Below are 23,584 nucleotides of genomic sequence, written 5' to 3'. Positions count from 1 at the left end.
CTGGGGAGACAAAGGCGGCCAGGCCTGGTGCTGGCCACCCACCCCCTCGTGTGCCACAGTGCCGGCCTTCATAGGTGCTGGTACTCGCTAACAGCCACTTGCCCCTACAGTCTGTTACAGGCTACACGGGGGATCTTTGTCTTTGTGCGAGTTGGAAATCGAACCTTCGACACTTCACGTGGCCTCGAGGTGTACCTAGCCTGGCACAAGCTCCGCTGTGATGTCGTTGTCTCAAAATGGTGTTTGCGCAGCATGTGACCTAGAGCTTTGGCTTGGGCTTCTCCTAGGTCGACTCAGCCTTAAATGTTTCCATCTTGTCAGGCGATCCCCCTCCTGCGCCGTGTCAGACTTAATCGGTGCTCGCTAACAGCGCTTTGTCTCTTGTCGTTGTATGATGGATGTACGTACAGTGTGCATACTTACGTGTAGCAATAACAGTGGCGTACACATTGAACCGGTCCTGGGCCTCCCTTAGGTCGAATCGGCCTTAAACGAGTACCCTGTGCGGTGTGTAAAAAATATCAGCACCGGGGAGACAAAGGCGGCCGGGCGCGGTGGCCCTGGCCACCCACCCAAACCCCTTCGCGTGGGCCACAGTGCCGGCCTCCTCTCGCTAACAGCACACTTTCCCCAACCAGTTCTGTTAAGAGGCTACACGGGGGATCTTTGTCTCTGTGTACGTACGCATGTCTTGGGCGAGTCTGGCGACGTCAAAGACCGTCGATACACGTCGGTGATGATGTATTTTGGGCCGCCCGGCTGGGGCGTTTTAATCAATGGAGGCCCGCTGACCTATTGACCTCCGAGACCATAAGTTCACGGCCCCGTCAGGGTCCCATCACTGAGTCATTCGTGCAAAGGGAAAAAAAAATTGGAAAAAAATCCTACAGTCGACGTATTTCGGCGTCGACAACAATTTTCGCATTCGAGTACCGTGACGTTTCGCCGGTAGTTACAACAACCAGCATCATCAGGCGGACAGCCAGAGTTGTGGAGAAATCCTCCTCCTGCTTCGGATCTTGCCCCCACTATAACGCGCAACGCGAGCCCCGTTATAACGCGGCTTTCCTAACGCTCGACGACGATCTACTTCCTTGAGCTGCGCGGCTGGGCGGTACAATGATGCGATAACGCGGAACGATACAGTAACGGGGGACGGTACAGTAGCGCGGGACGATACAGTAACGCGGAACGATACAGTAACGGGGGACGGTACAGTAACGCGGGACGATACAGTAGCGCGGAACGATACAGTAGCGCCGAACGGTACAGTAACGGGGAACGGTACAGTAGCGCGGAATGATACAGTAACGGGGAGCGATACAGTAACGCGGGACGATACAGTAGCGCGGAACGATACAGTAACGGGGAACGATACAGTAGCGCGGGACGATACAGTAGGGCGGAACGATACAGTAGCGCGGAACGATACAGTAACGGGGAACGATACAGTAACGCGGGACGATACAGTAGCGCGGAACGATACAGTAACGGGGAACGGTACAGTAACGCGGGACGATACAGTAACGGGGAACGATACAGTAACGCGGGACGATACAGTAGCGCGGACGATACAGTAACGGGGAATGATACAGTAACGCGGGACAATACAGTAGCGCGGAATGATACAGTAACGGTGGAATGATACAGTAGTACAGAATGATACAGTAACGCGGGACGATACAGTAACGGGGAACGATACAGTAACGGGGAACGATACAGTAGCGTGGAACGATACAGTAACGGGGAACGATACAGTAGCACAGAATGATACAGTAACGCGGGACGATACAGTGCCGAGGAACGATACAGTAATGGGGAACGATACAGTAACGGGGAACGATACAGTAACGGTGGAATGATACAGTAACGGTGGAATGATACAGTAACGCGGAATGATACAGTAACGCGGGACGATACAGTGGCGCGGAACGATACAGTAATGGGGAACGATACAGTAACGGGGAACGATACAGTAACGGTGGAATGATACAGTAACGGTGGAATGATACAGTAACGCGGAATGATACAGTAACGCGGAATGATACAGTAACGGTGGAATGATACAGTAACGCGGAATGATACAGTAACGCGGAATGATACAGTAACGGTGGAATGATACAGTAACGGTGGAATGATACAGTAACGCGGAATGATACAGTAACGCGGGACGATACAGTGGCGCGGAACGATACAGTAACGGGGAACGATACATTGATGCGGAACGATACAGTAACGCGGCGGCTGCATACCCTCAGTATATTTGTCCTAGCCATCTCACGGCGCGTGTGTGTGTACAAAGCAGCACCATCGTATCTGGCATGAACTTTATCTTCGTTACATTTTTTAAAAAAATCTTCGTTACATTATTTGTGGGCGATTGGAAATCGTTTTCCGTTTAATGCGTCACTTTTCAGGAACGCATCTACTACTCCCACTACAACTACGAGCACGTTAAACGGGGACTCACTCGTAATTATAATCATCGATTTGATTTACCGAAGCCGTTCCCTTGATTGTTTACAAGGCAGAGAGATGGCCATCACAGGGCCCAAAACAAAGTGCTATCCGGTCGGGGCTGAGGGGGCAGGGTGATCTTTTGGGGGGTGTTCTTTGTCTTCCTGTTGTGTGTATATATATTGTTGCGTGTTGTACGTGCGGTGTAAATCACTTTCGATCGCGGACACCCACAGTTCGATTCCCGCCAGTGATGGAATCATCTCCCCGCGGCGAATTCTGACGCAAACAAACGTGACATTATCCAATAGGCCACGGTGGTAGAGCACTGTGCCTGGGGCCTACGGAAACTAAAAACGACCGACGCAAAAAATGTTTGACCATGCGTTTTTCTTCGTAGTTTAATGCACAGTAGCAGTAGGCTTTCGCGACCAATATTATCCGTAATAATATTAGTTTTTTTGTTGGGTTAAATCACGTACATTTAAATGTGTCCTTGAACACGCCACCACAACCCGACGCGGCCAATTAGTAAGGTTTGTCACGTAAACAAAAACGTGCCAATCGGTTACTGGTTCAGCATTAACTGGTGTGTTGGGAGAGCCCACGTACACGACGAAACATACACACGGGCATACACACACAGAGGGATACACACGCAGGGATATACACCAATACCGGGACTCGCCATTCACCACTAAGTGACGGTGACGTCGCCATGGCGCCTGTGCCAGGCTAGGTGCACTTTGAGGCCACGTGAAGTGTCGAAGGCTCGCTGACAGGAGGAGGTCTCGGGACAGACCCAGCAGGTGCCATGGGATGGCTGACTGAGATGACTGGCAGATGCACCACCAGCTGTACCCCCGACTGTGCCAACTTGCTGAATTTTAACGGCACGGCGCTCCTTCATTGTTGTGAGCGTCGCTCCTTTGCCCTCAGTTGTTGCTGGAGGGCGACTGCCTCCAATTACCCAGTAGCAGCGTCCTTCACGAGCCTCCTCCATAGAGGCCAATCTTGACACCGCTGGTACCAAATTTCGGCAAGTCCACTCAGCTCCACATCCTCCCGCATCACATCAGCTCTATCTTTTCTCCAGCCCATGTCGTGCTCGTTTAGCCCCCTCTATGCGGCCAAACAGAAGCTGCTTGAGCATGCGGTGGCTAGACATATGGGCCACATGACCCAGGCAACGCAGCCTTGCCTACCGGAGGAGCTCACTGATGGGAATGTGTCCAGATCTTTCAAGGATTTGTGAGCTCCTCACACAATCCAGCCTGGTTAAACCAAGGATGGATCGTAGGCTGGCCAGCCTGAATGTTTCTAACCGGCGAAGATGTTCCATTAGAGGTGTCCACATTTCACAAGCATAGGGAAGGGAGGGCATGACTGTGGCCGAGAAGACCCGAAGCTTCGTGCGGAGCGACAGACCAGGTAGCTTCCACACATCATTGTGCAGCCGATGAAAGATAATGCCGTTTGACTGATTCGGAGTGACACCTCTGCTGTCAAACTGGAGCTGGTCATAAGCACACTGTCAACGGGGAGCTGAGGAGGCCGAGTGTGTGGTGAAGTAAAATCCCCAGGCAGGTGCTTAGTTTTAGTGGGGCTGATAATAAGGCCCCACTCCTTAGTGGCACGCTCCAGGTTCAGTAGCAGCTCCTCCAACTCTTCCTCTGAGTGAGCAGCAATCACCAGATCATCGGCATACGTAACATGGTTGACCAATAGGAAGCCATCCTTCGATCGCACCTGCGCATCGAGCAGCCGCCCGTTGTGTCTGTACCAGATGGAAGTCTTCACGAATGACGTCGAAATAGATGTTAAATAATGTGGGAGCCAGAGGACATCCCTGTCGCACCCCAAGGTGAACAGGGAATGGCTCAGACTCCCGGCCACGTAGTTTTACCATCATAAACGTCCTTCATGATTGTGAGCAGAGGGATACCCGCACAAAGATAAAGATCCCCCATATAGCCTTAACAGACTGTAGGGGCAAGTGCTGTTAGCGAGCACCTATGAAGGCCGGAACGGTACACGAGGGGGTGGATGGCCAGCACCATGCCCGGCCGACTCTGTCTCCCTAGTGATGATGTTTACACACCCCACCAGGTACTCATTTGAGGCTAAGTCGACCTAGGGGAGGCCCAGTACCGGTTCAGATAATCGTCACCGGTGTTGACCGTGAGCGGGAATCGAACTCGGGTCGCCGGGTTCGCAGCACAGCACGCTAACCGCTACACTACCGCTCCCCACACACACAGACACACACACAGGGATACACACACACCTAGGTATACACACAGGGATACACACACACAGGGATACACACACACCCAGGGATACACACACAGGGATACACACACACAGGGATACACACACACCCAGGGATATACACACCCAGGGATACACACACCCAGGGATACACACACCCAGGGATACACACACCCAGGGATACACACACACAGAGGGATACACACACCCAGGGACACACACACAGGGATACACACACACAGGGATACACACACTCAGGCATACACACACACACAGGCATACACACACCCAGGGATACACACAGGGATACACACACACAGGGATACACACACCCAGGGATACACACACACAGGGATACACACAGGGATGCACACACAGGGATACACACACCCAGGGATACACACACCCAGGGATACACACACAGAGGGATACACACACCCAGGGATACACACACACAGGGATACACACACACAGGGATACACACACCCAGGGATACACACACCCAGGGATACACACACCCAGGGATACACACACACACATATGGATCTACATGTATCGATGCGGCCTACCCAAGCGCACTAACTCCCTCTCCCCCTTCTTAACAGTCAATGTGACACAGTGTGTCTAATTTGCCTGTGTCCTTTTAACAAGAGCGTGCATGCTCTGTTTACCTCTCTGGTGCTTCTCCCTCTCTCTGTGTGCTGCGAAGAAGTGCCATCGCCCGAAACGTCGATTTGTGTTCTCCTTTTGTTAAGGCCGCACAGTGTTATGGACGGGATGTGTAGTGTCGTGAGATGTTGGCTACCTTGCCTGGTACACAGGAGGCAGCGGGTTCGATCCAGACCCTGACGATGCCTGCTGCTGTATATTTTGGAGTTTGCGGTGTCTCTTTCTCATCATTGTCACAGTTGCGAGATGTTAACTACCTCGCCTGGTATGCAGGAGGTCGTGGGTTCGATCCCGACCCCTGACGATGCCTGCTGCTGTATATTTCGAGTTTACGGTGGCTCTCTCTCATCATCATCACAGTTGCGAGATGTTAACTACCTCGCCTGGTATGCAGCAGGGCGTGGGTTCGATCCCGACCCCTGACGATGCCTGTTGCTGCTGCTGTATATTTCGAGTTTGCGGTGTCTCTCTCCACCGTGGTCGAGTGGATTCTTCTCCGGGTCCCACCTTCCCCACTCCTCACCTTTTAGAATAGACATCGCGCCTTTAGAGCACAATAACTACTCCGCATTTGGCTACTGCTACACATTTCCACGCGATGTATGTACGTACGCATGCACAGTACGCGCGGACGTGTGCCGAACTCCTTTCGCACCGTACGTTGCCCAACGGTGCCGATCAGAAGGTGCCGGGGAACACACCGCCGGAAAAACGGCGGGCATCGATTTCCCATCCAAACGGATTTTGTTGTCTGCAGCGTAACCCAAATCGCGTGCATTCCATTGGGTCGGTAGGGGTAGTTGGGGGGGAGGGAGTTAGGTTTTGGTGGTCAGTGAAGGCCTGCGCGCGTGTGTGTATGTGTGTGCATCATTGCCTTCATAGGCGCTGCTCACTAACAGCACTTGCCCCAACAATCTGTTGGAGGCTATACGGGGGATCTTTGTCTTTGGGGTCAATATCGCTTTGGACTGTATATGTGTGTCACTGTGATTCTCACTGGGTGTATGATGAATTCACTATGTACAGTGAGGGGAAAAAAGTATTTGATCCCCTGCTGATTTTGTACGTTTGCTCACTGACAAAGAAATGATCAGTCTGTAATTTTAATGGTAGGTTTATTTGAACATTGAGAGACAGCATAACAACAAAAACATCCAGAAAAACGCATGTCAAAAATGTTATGAATTGATTTGCATTTTAATGAGGGAAATAAGTATTTGACCCCCTCTCAATCAGAAAGATTTCTGGCTCCCAGGTGTCTTTTATACAGGTAACAAGCTGAGATTAGGAGCACACTCCTAAAGGGAGTGCCCATAATCTCAGCTTGTTACCTGTATAAAAGACACCTGTCCACAGAAGCAATCAATCAATCAGATTCCAAACTCTCCACGATGGCCAAGACCAAAGAGCTCTCCAAGGATGTCAGGGACAAGATTGTAGACCTACACAACGCTGGAATGGGCTACAAGACCATTGCCAAGCAGCTTGGTTGTTTCGGTAAAGTCACGTAGAAGGGAAACAATAAAATAATATTGTTTTCTATTTTTATTATTTAATTGTTTCCCTTCTACGTGACTTTGCCGAAAGAACCAAGAATACGAATCCCTGCAGTCACGAAAGCTTTAAATCAAAAGGTGACAACAGTTGGTGCGATTATTCGCAAATGGAAGAAACACAAAAGAACTGTAAATCTCCCTCGGCCTGGGGCTCCATGCAATATCTCACTTCGTGGAGTTGCAATGATCATGAGAACGGTGAGGAATCAGCCCAGAACTACACGGGAGGATTTTGTCAATGATCTCAAGGCAGCTGGGACCATAGTCACCAAGAAAACAATTGGTAACACACTACGCCGTGAAGGACTGAACTCTTGCAGCGCCCGCAAGGTCCCCCTGCTCAAGAAAGCACATATACATGCCCGTCTGAAGTTTGCCAATTTACATCTGAATGATTCAGAGGACAACTGGGTGAAAGTGTTGTGGTCAGATGATACCAAAATGGAGCTCTTTGGCATCAACTCAACTCGCCGTGTTTGGAGGAAGAGGAATGCTGCCTATGACCCCAAGAACACCATCCCCACCGTCAAACATGGAGGTGGAAACATTATGCTTTGGGGGTGTTTTTCTGCTAAGGGGACAGGACAACTTCACTTCATCAAAGGGACGATGGACAGGGCCATGTACCGTCAAATCTTGGGTGAGAACCTCCTTCCCTCAGCCAGGGCATTGAAAATGGGTCGTGGATGGGTATTCCAGCATGACAATGACCCAAAACACACGGCCAAGGCAACAAAGGAGTGGCTCAAGAAGAAGCATATTAAGGTCCTGGAGTGGCCTAGCCAGTCTCCAGACCTTAATCCCATAGAAAATCTATGGACGGAGCTGAAGGTTCGAGTTGCCAAACGTCAGCCTCGAAACCTTAATGACTTGGAGAAGATCTGCAAAGGGGAGTGGGCCAACAAGGGTTTTGCCACCAAGTACTAAGTCATATTTTGCAGAGGGGTCAAATACTTATTTCCCTCATTAAAATGCAAATCAATTTATAAATATTTTGACATGCGTTTTTCTGGATTTTTTTGTTGTTATTCTGTCTCTCACTGTTCAAATAAACCTACCATTAAAATTATAGACTGATCATTTCTTTGTCAGTGGGCAAACGTACAAAATCAGCAGGGGATCAAATTATTTTTTCCCTCACTGTATGTTCATGTCATTCTAAGTGTCCGTCTGTGTGTGTGTATCCCTGTGGAGTGGTGAGCGGTGGTGTAGCGGTTAGCGCTATGCTACGCTATGAAGCTGGCGACCAGGGTTCGATTTCCGCTCACGGCCAACACCAGTGACGGTTATCTGAACTGGCCTGGCCTCCCCGAGGTCGACTCAGCCTCAAATGAGTACCTGGTGCAATGTGTGGACATCGCCGCTAGGGAGACAAAGGCGGCCGGATGTGGTGTTGGCCACTCACCCCCTCGTGTGCCACAGTGCCGGCCTTTATAGGAGCTCGCTAACAGCACTTGCCCCGACAGTCTGTTATGGCTATGCGGGGGATCTTTGTCTTTTTTTGTATCCCTGAGTGTGTGTGTATGCCTGAGTGTGTGTGTATGCCTGAGTGTGTGTGTGTATGCCTGAGTGTGTGTATGCCTGAGTGTGTGTGTATGCCTGAGTGTGTGTATCCCTGTGTGTGTGTGTATGCCTGAGTGTGTGTGTGTATGCCTGAGTGTGTGTGTATGCCTGAGTGTGTGTGTGTATCCCTGTGTGTGTGTATGCCTGAGTGTGTGTGTATGCCTGAGTGTGTGTGTATGCCTGAGTGTGTGTGTGTATGCCTGAGTGTGTGTGTATGCCTGAGTGTGTGTGTGTATCCCTGAGTGTGTGTGTGTGTATGCCTGAGTGTGTGTGTATGCCTGTTGTGAGTTTCCCATACCTGGGCAGTGTGTTTATGACCAGCTCCGATTTGACAGCAGAGGATTCAGTCGGACAGCATTAACTTTTCATCGGCTGCGCAATGCTGTTTAGAAGCTACCTGGTCTGTCGCTCCACACGAAGCTTCGGGTCTTCCCGGCCACAGTAAACCCTCCCTTAGCTATGCTTGTGAAACGTGGACCCCTCTAATGGAACATCATCGCCGGTTAGAAACATTCAGGCTGGCATCTCTACGATCCATGCTGGGTTTAATCAGACTGAAATGTGTGAGGAGCCCACAAATCCTCGAAAGATCTGGGCACATTCCCATCGGTGAGCTACCTCCGTTGGCTGGCTCATGTAGCCCGCATGTCCAGCTACCACATCCCAAGCAGCTTCAGATGGCTGCATAGAGGGGGCTAAACGGGCACGGCACAGGCTGGAGAAGATGTGGAGCTGATGCGGTACGGGAGGGTGTGGAGCTGAGTGGACTTGCCGATGATTGGTACCTGCGGTGTCAAGATCGGCCTCAGTGGAGGAGGCTCGTGAAGGACGCTACTGGGCAATTGGAGGCAGTCGCCCTCCAACAACAACGGAGGGCGGAGGAGCGACGCTCACAACAACGAGCGGAGCGCCCGGCGGCTAAAACGCAGCAAGTTGGCACAGTAAGGGGCACAGGTGGTGCATCGGCCAGTCGTCTCAGTCAGTCGACCCGTGGCACCTGGGTCTGTCCCGTGACCTCCTGCCGGCGGGCGTTCGACACTTCACGTGGCCTCAAAGTGCACATGGCCTGGCACAGGCGCCGTGGTGACGTCACCGCCACTTAGGTGCTGCTACTCGCTAACAGCCACTTGCCTACCCCTCCAGTCTGTTGGGGCTGCACGGGGGATCTTTGTCTTTGTGTGTCTACCCCTCTTACGTAACGAAATTGAATGCGTGAAATCCTCAAAAGGCATGGCCCATTTATGATCACACAAAGGCAAAGATCCCCCGTGTAGCCTGCACATACTGTAGGGGCAAGTGGCTGTTAGCGAGTAGCAGCACCTATGAAGGCCGGGACACGGCACACGAGAGGGTGGTGGGTGGCCAGCACCACCACGCCCGGCCGCCTTTGTCTCCCCCAGTGACGACGCTTATAGCACGGTTGGCTATGTACGGCACGACAGAAATTCTGCACACAAACACGCACCGGTAGTTATTTGAGGCTGAGTCGACCTAGGAGAGGCCCAGGAATCGGTACAAATATTCACCACTCTTACAGGCATGCACACATACACACTTATTTACCAGTGACAGACATACTTCACTGTATACCTCTGCACTACTCACACACTTGCAAGAGCAGAATGTTCACAAAGACAAAGGGGCAAGTGGCTGTTAGCGAGTAGCAGCACCTAATGAAGACCGGCACTGTGGCACACGAGGGGGTTGGTGGCCAGCACCAACCACGCCCGGCCGCCTTTGTCTCCCCCAGTGGCGACGTTTACTGCACACCGCACCAGTTACTAATTTGAGGCTGAGTCGCCGTGAGCGTCAATCGAACCCGGGTCGCCGGGTTCGTAGTGCAGCACGCGAACCGTTACACCACCGCCCCACCATAGGGACACTACAGACACACACACACACACGTACAGACACAACAACAACAACCGCCATTCGCCACTAAGTGGCGGTGACGTCATCATGATGCTTGTGCCAGGCCATGTGCACCTTGAGGCCACGTGAAGTGTCGAACGCCCGCTGGCACGAGGTCACGGGGTAGACCCAGGTGCCACGGGTCGACTGACTGAGATGACTGAGACGACTGGCTGATGCACCACCTGTGCCCCCTACTGTGCCAACCTGCTGTGCTTTAGCCACCCGGCGCTCCGCTTGTTGTCGTGAGCGTCGCTCCTCCCCCCTCCGTTGTTGTTGGAGGGCGACTGCCTACAACTGCCCAGTAGCGTCTTTCACAAGCTGCCTCCGCAGAGGCCAATCTTGACACCGCTGGTACCAGTCATCGGCAAGTCCACTCAGCTCCTCCTGTACCACATCACTCCATCTCTTCTGTAGCCCGTGCCACGCCCGTTTAGCCCCCTCGATCCAGCCAACATCACCCAGCAAACGCAGCCTTGCTTGCAGGAGGAGCTCACCGATGGGAATGTGTCCAGATCTTTCAAGGATATGTGGGCTGCTCACATTTCAGCCTGGTTAAACCCAGGATGGATCGTAAGCAGGCCAGCCTAAATGTTTCTAACCGGCGGAGATGTTCCATTTTGGGGGTCCACGTTTCGCAAGCGTAGAGAAGGGAGGAAATGACTGTGGCCGAGAAGACCTGAAGCTTCATGCGGAGCGACAGACCAGGGAGCTTCCACACAGCGTTACAAAACCGATGAAAAGATAATACCGCTCGACTGATTCGGAGTGAGAACTCTGCTGTCAAACCGCAGCCGGTCATGAGCACACTGTCCAGGTATGGGAAACTCTCAACTCTCTCCGCAACTGCCCTATCACCAATTGGGAGTTGTGGGGGTGGAGTGTCCGATGGTACAAAATCCCCAGGCAGGTGCTTAGTTTTGGTGGGGCTGATGATAAGGCCCTACCTCTTAGTGGCACGCTCCAGGTTCAGCAGCAGCGCCTACAACTCCTCCTCTGAGTGAGCAGCAATCACCAGATCATCGGCATACATAACATGGTTGAGCAATAGGGAGCCATCCCTTGACCGCACCCGGGCATCGATCAGTCTACCATTGTATCTGTACCAGATGGGAATTCCTCCGGTACAGCTATTGAAGGCTCACGATCTACGTGGTCGAAATAGATGCTAAATAATGTGGGAGCCAGAGGACATCCCTGTCGCACCCCAAGGTGTACAGGGAATGGCTCTGACTCCCGCCCACGTAGTTTTACCCGGGCCCGCTCACCATCATGAAGGTCCTTAATGATCGTGAGCAGCGGGTCAGGGACTCCCAAAGCACGAAGAACAGACACACACGTATAGGCACAGACACGCACAGACACGCACAGACACAAAGATAAAGATCCCCCGTATAGCCTTAACAGACTGTAGGGGCAAGTGCTGTTAGCGAGCACCTATGAAGGCCGGAACGGTACACGAGGGGGTGGGTGGCCAGCAACCACGCCCGACTGCCTTTGTCTCCCCAGTGGCGATGTTTGCACACCGCACCAGGTACTCATTTCAGGCTGAGTCGACCTAGGGGAGGCCCAGGACCGGTTCAGATAATCGTCACTGGTGTTGGCCGTGAGCGGGAATTGAACCCGGGTCGCCGGGTTCATAGCGCAACACGCTAACCGCTACACTACCGCTCCCCACACGCACAGACACACACACGGATAGACACACACGTACAGACACACACACACGTACAGACACATACGTACAGGCACAGACACTCGCCCGGTACACACTTTGCATGATGCTCACGTGCCGAGCACAGAGCGCTGTGCTTGGCTATTTATAGCATCGGGCGTATGTGTGTGTGCGCGTGCGTGTGTGTGCGTGCGTGCGTACGTGCGTACGTGTGTGCGTACGTGTATGTGTGTGCATACGTGTTCGTGTGTGTGCGTGTTTGTGCGTGTGTATGTGTACGTGTGTATGTGTACGTGTGTATTCTTTCGTGTATGTAAGTATGTGTACGTGCGTGTGTACGTGCGTGCGTGTACGTGCGTGTGTGTACGTGCGTGTATGTACGTTTGTGTATGCGTGTGTGTGTACACGTGTGTATGTGTACGAATATCCGCACCGGTCCCGGGCCTCCCCTATGTCGACTCTGCCTCAAATGAGTACCTGGTGCGGTGTGTGTAGTAAACATCGCCACTGGGGAGACAAAGGCGGCCGGGTGTGGTGGTGCTGGCCACCCACCCCCTCATGTGCCACAGTGCCGACCTTCATAGGTGCTGCTACTCGCTAACAGCCACTTGTGCCAGCAGTCTGTTGGGGTTATCCGGAGGATCTTCGTCTCTGTACTTTTGCGTATATTTTAATATATAAACATGCGTGTGTGTGGTTTATGCTCTGTGTGTAGCAGCACTTGCTCCTACAGTCTGCTGAGGCTACCCGGGGGATCTTTGTCTCTGTACCTTTGTGTATCAATATACGCACACGTGTGTGGTTTATGCTGTGTGTGCGTGCGCGTGTATATGCGTCTCTGTGTGTGTGTATGTGTGGTAATGTTGTTACTATTAATACTAACGTTGATGGTGGTGGTGGTGATGTTATTAATACGAACGGTGATGGTGTGATAACGATGCCATTGCCAATCTTGAACGTAGTTTCTTGGTGACGATGGTGAGAATTCAACAACCTGATTAATCGTTGTGTTTGATGAAGTTGATGATGTTGGTGATGATGATAATGCTGATCCTCAACTGATGATGATGATGTTGGTGATGATGATAATGCTGATCCTCAACTGATGATGATGATGATGTTGGTGATGATGATAATGCTGATAATGCTGACCCTCAGCATTATCATCATCACCAACAGGTGATGATGATGCTATTCCTCAATTGATTATGAGGATGATCTTGCAAGCAACGGGTATCTAGTGTGTCTGATGATGATGTTGCAGACATGATGATGGGGATGATGATGTTGACGTTGCAGACATGATAATAGAGATGATGGAGATGATGATTATGTTGCAGACAATGGGTTGGCAGTGTATTTGATGATGATGGTGATGTTGGAGATGATGATGTTGACGTTGCAGACATGATAATAATGATGGAGATGATGATGGAGATGGTGGTGGAGATGATGGTGGAGATGATGATGGAGATAGATGATGTTCGAGATGACGACTACGATATTGACGTTGCAGACATGATGATGGAGATGATGATGTTGCAGACATGATGATGGAGATGATGATGCGGTTGGAGACATGATGTTGATGATGATGGTGGAGATGATGATGATATTGACGTTGCAGACATGATGATGGAAATTATGATGTTGCAGACATGATGATGGAGATGATGATGCTGTTGGAGACATGATGTTGATGATGATGGTGGAGATGATGATATTGACGTTGCAGACATGATGATGGAGATGATGATGTTGCAGACATGATGATGGAGATGATGATGCTGTTGGAGAAATGATGTTAATGATGATGGTGGAGATGATGATATTGACGTTGCAGACATGATGATGGAGATGATGATGTTGCAGACAATGATGATGGAAATTATGCTGTTGGAGACATGATGTTGATGATGATGATGGTGGAGATGATGATATTTACGTTGCAGACATGATGATGGAGATGATTATGCTGTTGATGTTGGAGACGTGATGTTGATGATGATGGTGGAGATGATGATATTGACCTTGCAGACATGATTATGGAGATGATGATGGAGACAATGATGGAGATGATGATGTTGCAGACATGATGATGGAGATGATAATGCTGTTGATGTTGGAGACATGATGTTGATGATGATGATGATGGAGATGATGATGTTGATGACGACGGAGATGATGATGACGCTCATGTTGACGATGACGTTACAGACAATGGGCAGCAAGCGACGGCTGCTGGGCGGGCTGCTGTCGTGTCGCTGCCTGCGGGCGCAGCACGAGGAAGGGGGGGCGGCCTCCGTGCTCGACTTCTCGCACTGCAGCCTCGACGCGGTGCCGCGCGACGTCTTCTCGTGCGAGCGCAGCCTCCTGGAGCTCTACCTGGACGCCAACCAGATCGAGGAGCTGCCCCGGGTCTGTGGCTCGCTCGCCCACCCACTCGTTTACTTCGTTCGCTCGCTCGTGCGCCGGCTCATTTTCCTCACTCATTGGCACGCTCGCTCGCTTGCTCGCCCGCTCGCTCGTTCGCCGGCTCGCCCCCCCCCCCCCCCGCTCGCTCGCTCATTTGCCTGCTCGCTCATTTACTTCACTCGCTCGCAAGCTCTTTCCCTGACTCGCACACTCGCACGCTCACTCAGAGAGAGGTTGACTATGGGAGAGAGAGGGAGGGAGTGGACGACTCGGAGAGAGAGAGTGGATGACTCGAAGAGATAGTGGATGACTCAGAGAGAGATAGTGGATGACTCAGAGAGAGAGAGTGGATGACTCAGAGAGAGAGAGAGTGGATGACTCATAGAGAGAGAGAGTGGATTACTCATAGAGTGGATGACTCAGAGAGAGAGTGGATGACTCATAGAGAGAGAGTGGATGACTCAGAGAGAGAGTGGACGACTCGGAGAGAGAGTGGACGACTCAGAGAGAGAGTGTGGATGACTCAGAGAGAGAGTGGACGACTCGGAAAGAGAGAGTGGACGACTCAGAGAGAGAGAGAGAGTGGATGACTCAGAGAGAGAGAGTGGATGACTCAGAGAGAGAGAGTGGATGACTCAGAGAGAGAGAGTCGATGACTCAGAGAGAGAGTGGACGACTCAGAGAGAGAGAGAGAGTGGATGACTCAGAGAGAGAGTGGACGACTCGGAGAGAGAGATTGGACGACTCGGAGAGAGAGAGTGGATGACTCAGAGAGAGAGTGGACGACTCAGAGAGAGAGAGTGGATGACTCAGAGAGAGAGTGGACGACTCAGAGAGAGAGAGTGGATTACTCATAGAGAGAGTGGATGACTCAGAGAGAGAGAGAGAGAGTGGATTACTCATAGAGAGAGTGGACGACTCAGAGAGAGAGAGTGGATTACTCATAGAGAGAGTGGATGACTCAGAGAGAGAGAGTCGATGACTCAGAGATAGAGAGAGAGAGTCAACGACTCAGAGAGAGAGAGTGGACGACTCAGAGAGAGAGTGGATGACTCATAGAGAGTGGACGACTCGGAGAGAGAGAGTGGACGACTCGGAGAGAGAGAGAGTGGATGACTCAGAGAGAGAGTGGACGACTCAGAGAGAGAGAGTGGATGACTCAGAGAGAGAGTGGACGACTCAGAGAGAGAGAGTGGATTACTCATAGAGAGAGTGGATGACTCAGAGAGAGAGAGAGAGTGGATTACTCATAGAGAGAGTGGACGACTCAGAGAGAGAGAGTGGATTACTCATAGAGAGAGTGGATGACTCAGAGAGAGAGAGTCGATGACTCAGAGATAGAGAGAGAGAGTCAACGACTCAGAGAGAGAGAGTGGACGACTCAGAGAGAGAGAGAGAGTGGACGACTCAGAGAGAGAGAGAGTCGATGGCTTGTAGTGACGCGCGCCGCATGTCTGTCCGTCCGTCTGTACGTCCGTCTGTACGTCCGTCTGTACGTCCGTCTGTACGTCGATCTGTCTGTCTGCTGCTGCTGGTGCCGCTACTTCCCACAGCAACTGTTCAGCTGCCAGGCCCTGCGCAAGCTGAGCGTGCCGGACAATGACCTCTCGTCCCTCCCGCCCGCCATCGCCGGACTCAGCAACCTGCGGGAGTTGGACATCAGCAAGAACGGTGGGGCATCGTGGTTGGGGTGTCGTGGTTGGGGCGACGTGGTTGGGGCGACGTGATTGGGGCGTCGTGGTTGGGGCGACGTGGTTGGGGCGACGTGGTTGGGGCGACGTGGTTGGGGCGACGTGGTTGGGGTGTCGTGGGCGGGGCATCGTGGGTGGGGCATCGTGGGCGGGGCATCGTGGGTGGGGTATCGTGGGCGGGGCATTGTGGGTGGGGTATCGTGGGTGGGGTATTGTAGGCGGGGCATCGTGGGCGGGGCATTGTGGGTGGGGTATCGTGGGTGGGGTATCATGGGCGGGGCATTGTGGGTGGGGTATCGTGGGCGGGGCATCGTGGGTAGGGTATCGTGGGTGGGGCATCGTGGGCGGGGCATTGTGGGTGGGGTATCGTGGGTGGGGTATCGTGGGCGGGGCATTGTGGGTGGGGTATTGTGGGCGGGGCATCGTGGGCGGGGCATCGTGGGCGGGGCATCGTGGGTGGGGTAGCGTGGGTGGGGTATCGTGGGCAGGGCATCGTGGGCGGGGCATTGTGGTGTGTTGTATCGTGGATGGGACATTGTGGGCGGGGCATTGTGGGCGGGGCATCGTGGGCGGGGTATCATAGGCGGGGCATCGTGGGCGGGGCATCGTGGCGCGGGGCATCGTGGGCGGGGCATTGTGGGTGGGGTATCGTGGATGGGACATTGTGGGCGGGGCATTGTGGGCGGGGCATCGTGGGCGGGGTATCATAGGCGGGGCATCGTGGGCGGGGCATCGTGGCGCGGGGCATCGTGGGCGGGGCATAGTGGGCGGGGCACCGCGGGTGGGGTGTTGCGACGGGCCAGGTGCCCGCTCGCCTTGTGCCTCACAGGGCGAGCTGCCACTGGGGGTGCTCTAGGATAGCCCACTTATTACAACTATAAACGATTTGACTATTTTCTATTTGACCAGGTAAGACCCCACTGAGCTATGGAGCGAACTGCCCATCACTTGATGATGGCTCGCTACGAAGTGGCTTGTCGTCATCACGTGAACATTTATAGCAGTAGCCACATGCTCTGAGCACGCGATTCTAAATGTGGAGGGGAAAAACCGGAGGACCGGGAGAAAAATCCACACGACCACGGAGAGAGAGACACCGCAAACTCCAAATATACAGCAGGCATCAGGGGTCGGAATCGAATCCACTGACCTCCTGTACACCAGGCGAGGCAGTTAACATCTCTCAACTGTGATGATGAAGATGAGAGAGAGACACCGCAAAGTCCAAATATACAGCAGCATGCATCGTCGGTGTTGGGATCGGAACCGGTGACCTCCTGTATACCAGGCGAGGTAGTTAACATCTCGCCACCGTGGCGACCCAACCACAGTCCACAGTAACAACCGCAGTCCCCCAACTGGCAGACTGATGCCCGCTAGTTGGCAAGGTGCCGGGTCACCACACAGGGACAGCTGCCGCTGGGGGCGCCCTTCGATTGTTTGCGATGAGATGCAGTGTAAGGTGTTCTGTTCGCTACCAGCACTTGCCCCAGCAGCCTGTTGAGGCTATAATCGGGGTGGGGATCTTTGTCTTTGTGCACCCAGGCATTCAAGAGTTCCCGGAGAACATCCGCTGTTGCAAGTGCCTGTCTGTGTTAGAAGCGAGCGTGAACCCCATTAGCAAGTGAGTTCACACACACACGCACGAGCACACACGCATGCACACACGCACTCGCACTAGCTCAGGCATGCATGCAGCCTCAAATGGGTACCTGGTGCGGTGTAGTAAACATCGCCACTGGGGGAGACAAAGGCGGTCGAACGGGCGTGGTGCTGGCCACCCACCCCCCTCGTGTACCGTGCCGGCCTTCTTAGGCGCTGCTCGCTAACAGCACTGGCCCCAACAGTCTATGCGCATGCATAATGTATGTTAATTACCATACAAATAACGCAACCGGCAATGGATACCCATAGTCATTGATATGCATTCATTAATCTCCCCCCGCCACTTCGCAAAAGAAGTGCTCACAAGTGACGTCATCACATCTACCGCTTTACCTAAGGAACGAATCGGGAGGATTTCTCCACAAATCTGGCTGTCGCCTGATGATGCCGGTTGTGATTACTGGCGAAACATCGTACTCGGATTGTAAATGTTGCGGCTTCGCTCTCCAACACGCAACCTGTGTGCTGCGGTGCTAGTAAAGAATTGGCCACGTTCTGTTTACGTGACAAACCCCTCACTAATTGGCTGTGTCGGGTGGTGGCGGGTTTAACGGCACATTTATATATTTACGCGATCTAAACGCGAAAAAAAATTAACCTGTATTACGGATGATATTGATCGTGAAAAGCCCTGCTACGTGTTAGGCGTGATGGAGGACCTTTGTCTCTGTGTGCAGGTTGCCAGAAGGGTTCACTCAGCTCCTAAACCTGACCCAGCTATATCTGAACGATGCCTTCCTCGAAGCTCTGCCCGGCAACTTTGGCAGGTAAACACGCACACGCACACACACGCACACACACACACGCACACACACACACACGCACGCACGCACACACGTAACAAGGACAAAGACCCCCCCACCCCCGTGTAGCCCACGCAGACTGTCGGGCCAAGTGCTGTAAGCGAGCATCGAGCAACCTATGAAGGCCGGCACTGTGGCACACGGGGTGGGGGCGGGGGGGGGGGTGGGAGGCCAGCACCACGCCCGGCCACCTTTGTCTCCCCCGGTGGCGATGTTTACTACACGCCAGCTACTCATTTGAGGCCGAGTCGACGTAGGGTGAGGCCCAGATCCCTGTGAGACAATAGTCACTGGTGTTGGCCGTGAGCGGCAATCGAACTCGGGAGGCCGGCTTCGTAGCGCAGACACACGCACGCCAGCCATCACCATTTCCCGATATAGACCGTGCAACCGAGAGCCGTGTCGTTCTTTCCCAGAATAAACCGTGGTCTCGACGAGACGCGATGGGGAGAGCGGAGGGTGAGAGAGAGAGATGTAGCCAGAGAGAGAGTGAGTGGGAGAGGTGGGTGGTTGGAGAGTGTGGGAGAGAGAGTCTGAGCATAGAGAGAAACATTGAGACATGAGATAGAAGAGAGAGAGACACACAGGGGGAGAGAACGTGTAAGTGTTCAGACAGAGAAAGATGTAGCCAGAGAGAGAGAGAGAGAGACAGAGTAATACTTCAGACCACTTTTATTGCCGCCAACAGCAAAAGGCACTGGAGCCGATTTCGACACAAAGTCAAGTCGCGTGCAGCGTCACGTCACACAACGCAACCGGCGCGTCGCCACGCCACGCTCGACGAATCCGCTCGTTCGAAAGTGAAATGCAGAAAGCCGTTTGCGCCGGCGCAGAAGGCTTGACCCCCCCACCCTCCCCCAGCGTTCCAAGAACCACGGCGCGCGCGTCCCCGGCATCGGAGCGGTAGACACGCGGCTCCAGCCGCAGGCCTCCGAAACGTTGGCACCGCAGAGAGGCCGTCGGTGTCGCCTTGCGGCATCTTTTTACAGCTAGAGAGAGAGAGGGAGCGAGCGAGCGGGAGTGGCGGGTGGGTTGGAGAGTGGGAGAGTGGGAGAGAGAGTGTCAACAGAGAGAGAGAGAGGGGGAGGGACATTGAGACATGAGGTAGAAGAGACTTTTGACTTTTAAACCACTTTTATTGCTGCCAGCAGCAACAGCACTAGAGCCGATTTTGATACGGAACACAAAGTCACCGGCAACAACTGACCAACAACTGACCAACAACTAACCAACAACTGACCAACAACTGACCAACAACTAACCAACAACTAACCACACGATAAAAAGAGCACGTGCTGCGGCACATGGCGCTGGACGCGCCCTATGCAAAACACTAAAACGTCACGTGGTGGTGATTGTTGCGCACGCCGCGCCCGACGTCCGAGCGCGTTAGAAGGTGAGAGAGAGAGCGACACAGAGAGCGTTCAGACAGAGAGAGAGAGAGAGATTCTTCTCGCGTGTAAACTACGCGCACATTGCTTGCCACAAGTGAACCCACAATGCATTGCTGATCTCGTCGAGGAGCACGAATCATCATCATGCCAACTCCGATTACGCTCGCATAACGACCGGATTTTGCGTGAGTTATCTCCCTCGCCTGGTATAAAGGAGGTGTCGTGGGTTCAATCCCGACCCGGACGATGCCTGCTGCTGCTGTATATTTGGAGTTTGCGGTGTCTCTCTCCCTGTGGTCGCGTGGATTTTTCTCCGGGTCCTCCGGTTTTTCCCCTCCACATTTGCAATCGACATCACGCGTTTAGAGTATTTGGCGACTGCTATATTTTTGCACATGACGATGATGAGCCACTGCGTTGAGCGATCATTTGGGATAGGCAGGTCGCTTCTGAAAAGGAGCAACTACCTACTCAAATAAAAAATAGTTTACATCTTGACTTAAAGCTTTTGTGACTGCAGTAATTCATATTCTTGGGTCTTTCGGTAAAGTCACGTAGATAGGTTCAAAGAAAATAACGAAAAAGAACAAAAAACTACGACGTTTTGATCGCAACACAAGCACTCGTCATCAGGAGAAAGAAAAAAGTCAAAACTTGTTGTGATGTTTCCATCCTACCTTCCGATGTTAGTAGTTATTTTCGACTCTCTGGTTTTACATTAACAGGTTCAATGTCTTCACATTGACAGGTTAAATGTCTCACACTAACACAGCCACCGTTGCTCGTTTTCCTTCTCGATGTGGCGGTGGATCTACGATCTTACACTGACATGCTCATCTATCACAATACAATGGCCACCTCCGTAGCTTCGTCATCATGGAGGTAGCTCTCCGATCTTACATTGACATGCAAATTTCTCACATTAACATTACTAACCCCGCCCACTTCGCTTATGACCCTTGGGCTACACCCATTTCAGCAGCTTTCAGCAGCTTTCCCACTATTTTTTTTCTCCTGATGACGAGTGCTTGTGTTGCGATCGAAACGTCGTAGCTTTTTGTTCTTTTTTGTTATTTTCTTTGAACCTATCTACGTGACTTTACCGAAAGACCCAAGAATATAAAAAAATGTTTAGTTTAGTCTATTGGTCTCTATGTGTCTCTATGGGTCTCTATGTGTCTCTACAGATCTCTACGTGTCTCTATGGATCTCTCTCTGCCTCTATGGATCTCTACGTGTCTCTATGGATCCTTACGTGTTTCTGTTTGTCTCTATGGACCTCTATGTGTATCTACGGGTCTATCTGTGGTTTTATCTTGAACTAAACTTGCGAAAACGAATGAAACTTACAAAACTAACGAAACATATGTAGTGACTCCGACAGACCTTGTACCTTACTCGGAGCCTTTACTCGGACAAAGCCCTATCTCTAGGCCCGGGCTTCGTTCTTGGCGCTTAAACTCCGTCTCCTCTCCAACCGTCCACTCCCCTCGTGCTGTCCCATTTATATTTTCCCGAGCCCCCCTTTCTGGAAGCTTCGCTCACCCCCCAATCACATCAGGAAAATCCTCGTCCTCCTCCTCCAACGGTTGCCAACCGTCGCACCTCCAGTCAACCCTCGTTTCCCGCCTTTTACGTTTTAATTTCTCCTCCAATCCCTTTTGATTTCTTAATCCTGACCAATCGTCTTTGAGGCCTCCCTGCACCAATCAGAGGCCTTGGTTGAAACTTACCAAACCAACAAAACTTACAAAACTGACGAAACTTACAAAACTGACGAAAATCACAAAACTAGTGAAACTGACGAAACTAATGAAAAATACAAGACTAATGAAAAATGTACAAAACTAACGAAACTAACACAATTTACATACCTAACGAAACTTACAAACTAAAGAAACTAGCGAAAATAACAAAACTTATGAAACTAATGAAACTTACAAAACTAACGCAATTAACAAAAGTTACACAACTTATGCAACTAACGAAACTAATGAAACTAACGCAACTAACAAAACTAACGCAACTAACAAAAAACTAACGCTACTAACGCATCTAACGGAACTACCAAAACTAACACAACTAACGAAACGAGCGAAACTAACAACACTAGCGAAACTAACGAAGCAAACGAATGTAATGAAAGCAACAGAACTTGCAACGCGAATGAAATAACGCAACTAACAAATTTAACTAAATAAAAACTAGGGTGGGGTGGCAGTGCAGCGGTTAGCGCTACGCTGCGCTACGAACCCGGCGACCCGAGTTCGATTCCCGTTCACGGCCACCAACACCATCGGTGACGATTATCCGAACCGGTCCTGCGCCTCCCCTAGGTCGACTCGACCTCAAATGCGTACCTGGTGCAGTGTGTGAACATCGCCACTGGGGATACAAAGGCGGCCGGGCGTGGTGCTGGCCACCCACCCCCTCTTGTGTCGTGCCGGCCTTCATAGGTGCTACTCGCTGACAGCACTTGCCCCAAAAGTCTGTTAAGGCTATACGGGAGATCTTTTCCGTTGTTACTGATGTACGTGTGTGTGTGTCTACTAGTGTACGTGTGTGTGTATTTACTGGTGTATGTGCGTGTGTGTGTATTTACTGGTGTATGTATGTGTGTGTGCAGGCTGGCCAAATTACAGATCTTGGAGCTAAGGGAAAATCACCTTAAGACGCTACCCAAGTAAGACACACTGTGACACAGACACACAGACAGACATACACAAACACACACAGACTTGACTACATAGACACACACACGCGCACAGACAAAGCAAGGAGCACACGAACAATACAAAGATCCCCCTGAAAGCCTTTGCAGACTCTTGGGGCAAGTGCTTGCGTGGCGATGTTTTTGCACACCTCAACGGGAATTCATTTAAGGCTGAGTAGACCTCGGGGAGGCCCGGGAACGGTTCAGATAATCGTCACCAGTGGTGGTGGTGGCCGCGAGCGGGAATCGAACTCGGGTCGCCGGGTTCGTAGCGCAGCGTAGCGCTCACCACTGCACTGCCACCGCTCCCCGGTCACGTATCACTCACGACCCCCCACGCGGCGTTCAGAGAGGTTCTCATCCAGCAGTGGAGGGGGCGCCGTTGTGCGTGCCGTGCGCAGTGTCCGTACGCGTGATCGTGGGGCACGGTTGGCAGGTAGGATGGCAGTCAGAGTTTAAGCTAGCACGTGTGTGCGTGTGTACTACACACTCACTGCTACACACTGCTACACGTGTCTCTCTGTGTGTCTCTCCGTGTCTCTCTGCGTCTCCGTATCTTCCTATCTCCCAACTCCCCCGTGTCTCCGCGTGTGTCTCTCCGCGTGAGTCCGTGTCTCTCTGTGTCTCCATATTGTCCTGTCTCCCAACTCCCCCGTGCCTCCGCGTGTCTCTCCGCGTGTGTCTCTCCGCGTGTATCCGTGTCTCTCTGTGTCTCTGTATCGTTTCGACTCCCAACTCCCCCGTGTCTCCGCGTGTGTCTCTCCGCGTGAGTCCGTGTCTCTCTGTGTCTCCGTATCGTTT

General features: G+C 52.1%; 1 protein-coding gene across 2 annotated transcripts in view; it reads left to right on the top strand.

The window, feature by feature from the left end:
• LOC142924012 (uncharacterized) overlaps positions 1-23,584 on the top strand; it is a 120,245-nt gene that overhangs the window by 51,700 nt on the left and 44,961 nt on the right. For both annotated transcript variants that reach the window (XR_012941150.1, XM_076065277.1), the window contains exons 2-6: positions 14,320-14,520; positions 16,071-16,188; positions 17,754-17,832; positions 18,551-18,640; positions 22,697-22,753. Coding sequence is in view for 1 of the 2 variants with exons in the window: in XM_076065277.1 (XP_075921392.1) it covers positions 14,323-14,520; positions 16,071-16,188; positions 17,754-17,832; positions 18,551-18,640; positions 22,697-22,753 (542 nt within the window). In the remaining variant the exon portion in view is untranslated. The remainder of the gene's footprint in view (positions 1-14,319; positions 14,521-16,070; positions 16,189-17,753; positions 17,833-18,550; positions 18,641-22,696; positions 22,754-23,584) is intronic.

This window comes from Petromyzon marinus, chromosome 1 (genome assembly GCF_048934315.1).
Source record: "Petromyzon marinus isolate PM22_M1 ecotype Great Lakes invasive population chromosome 1, UKy_Petmar_22M1.pri1.0, whole genome shotgun sequence".
Taxonomy (NCBI): domain Eukaryota; kingdom Metazoa; phylum Chordata; class Hyperoartia; order Petromyzontiformes; family Petromyzontidae; genus Petromyzon; species Petromyzon marinus.
This window is presented reverse-complemented; position numbering and strand designations above follow the sequence as displayed.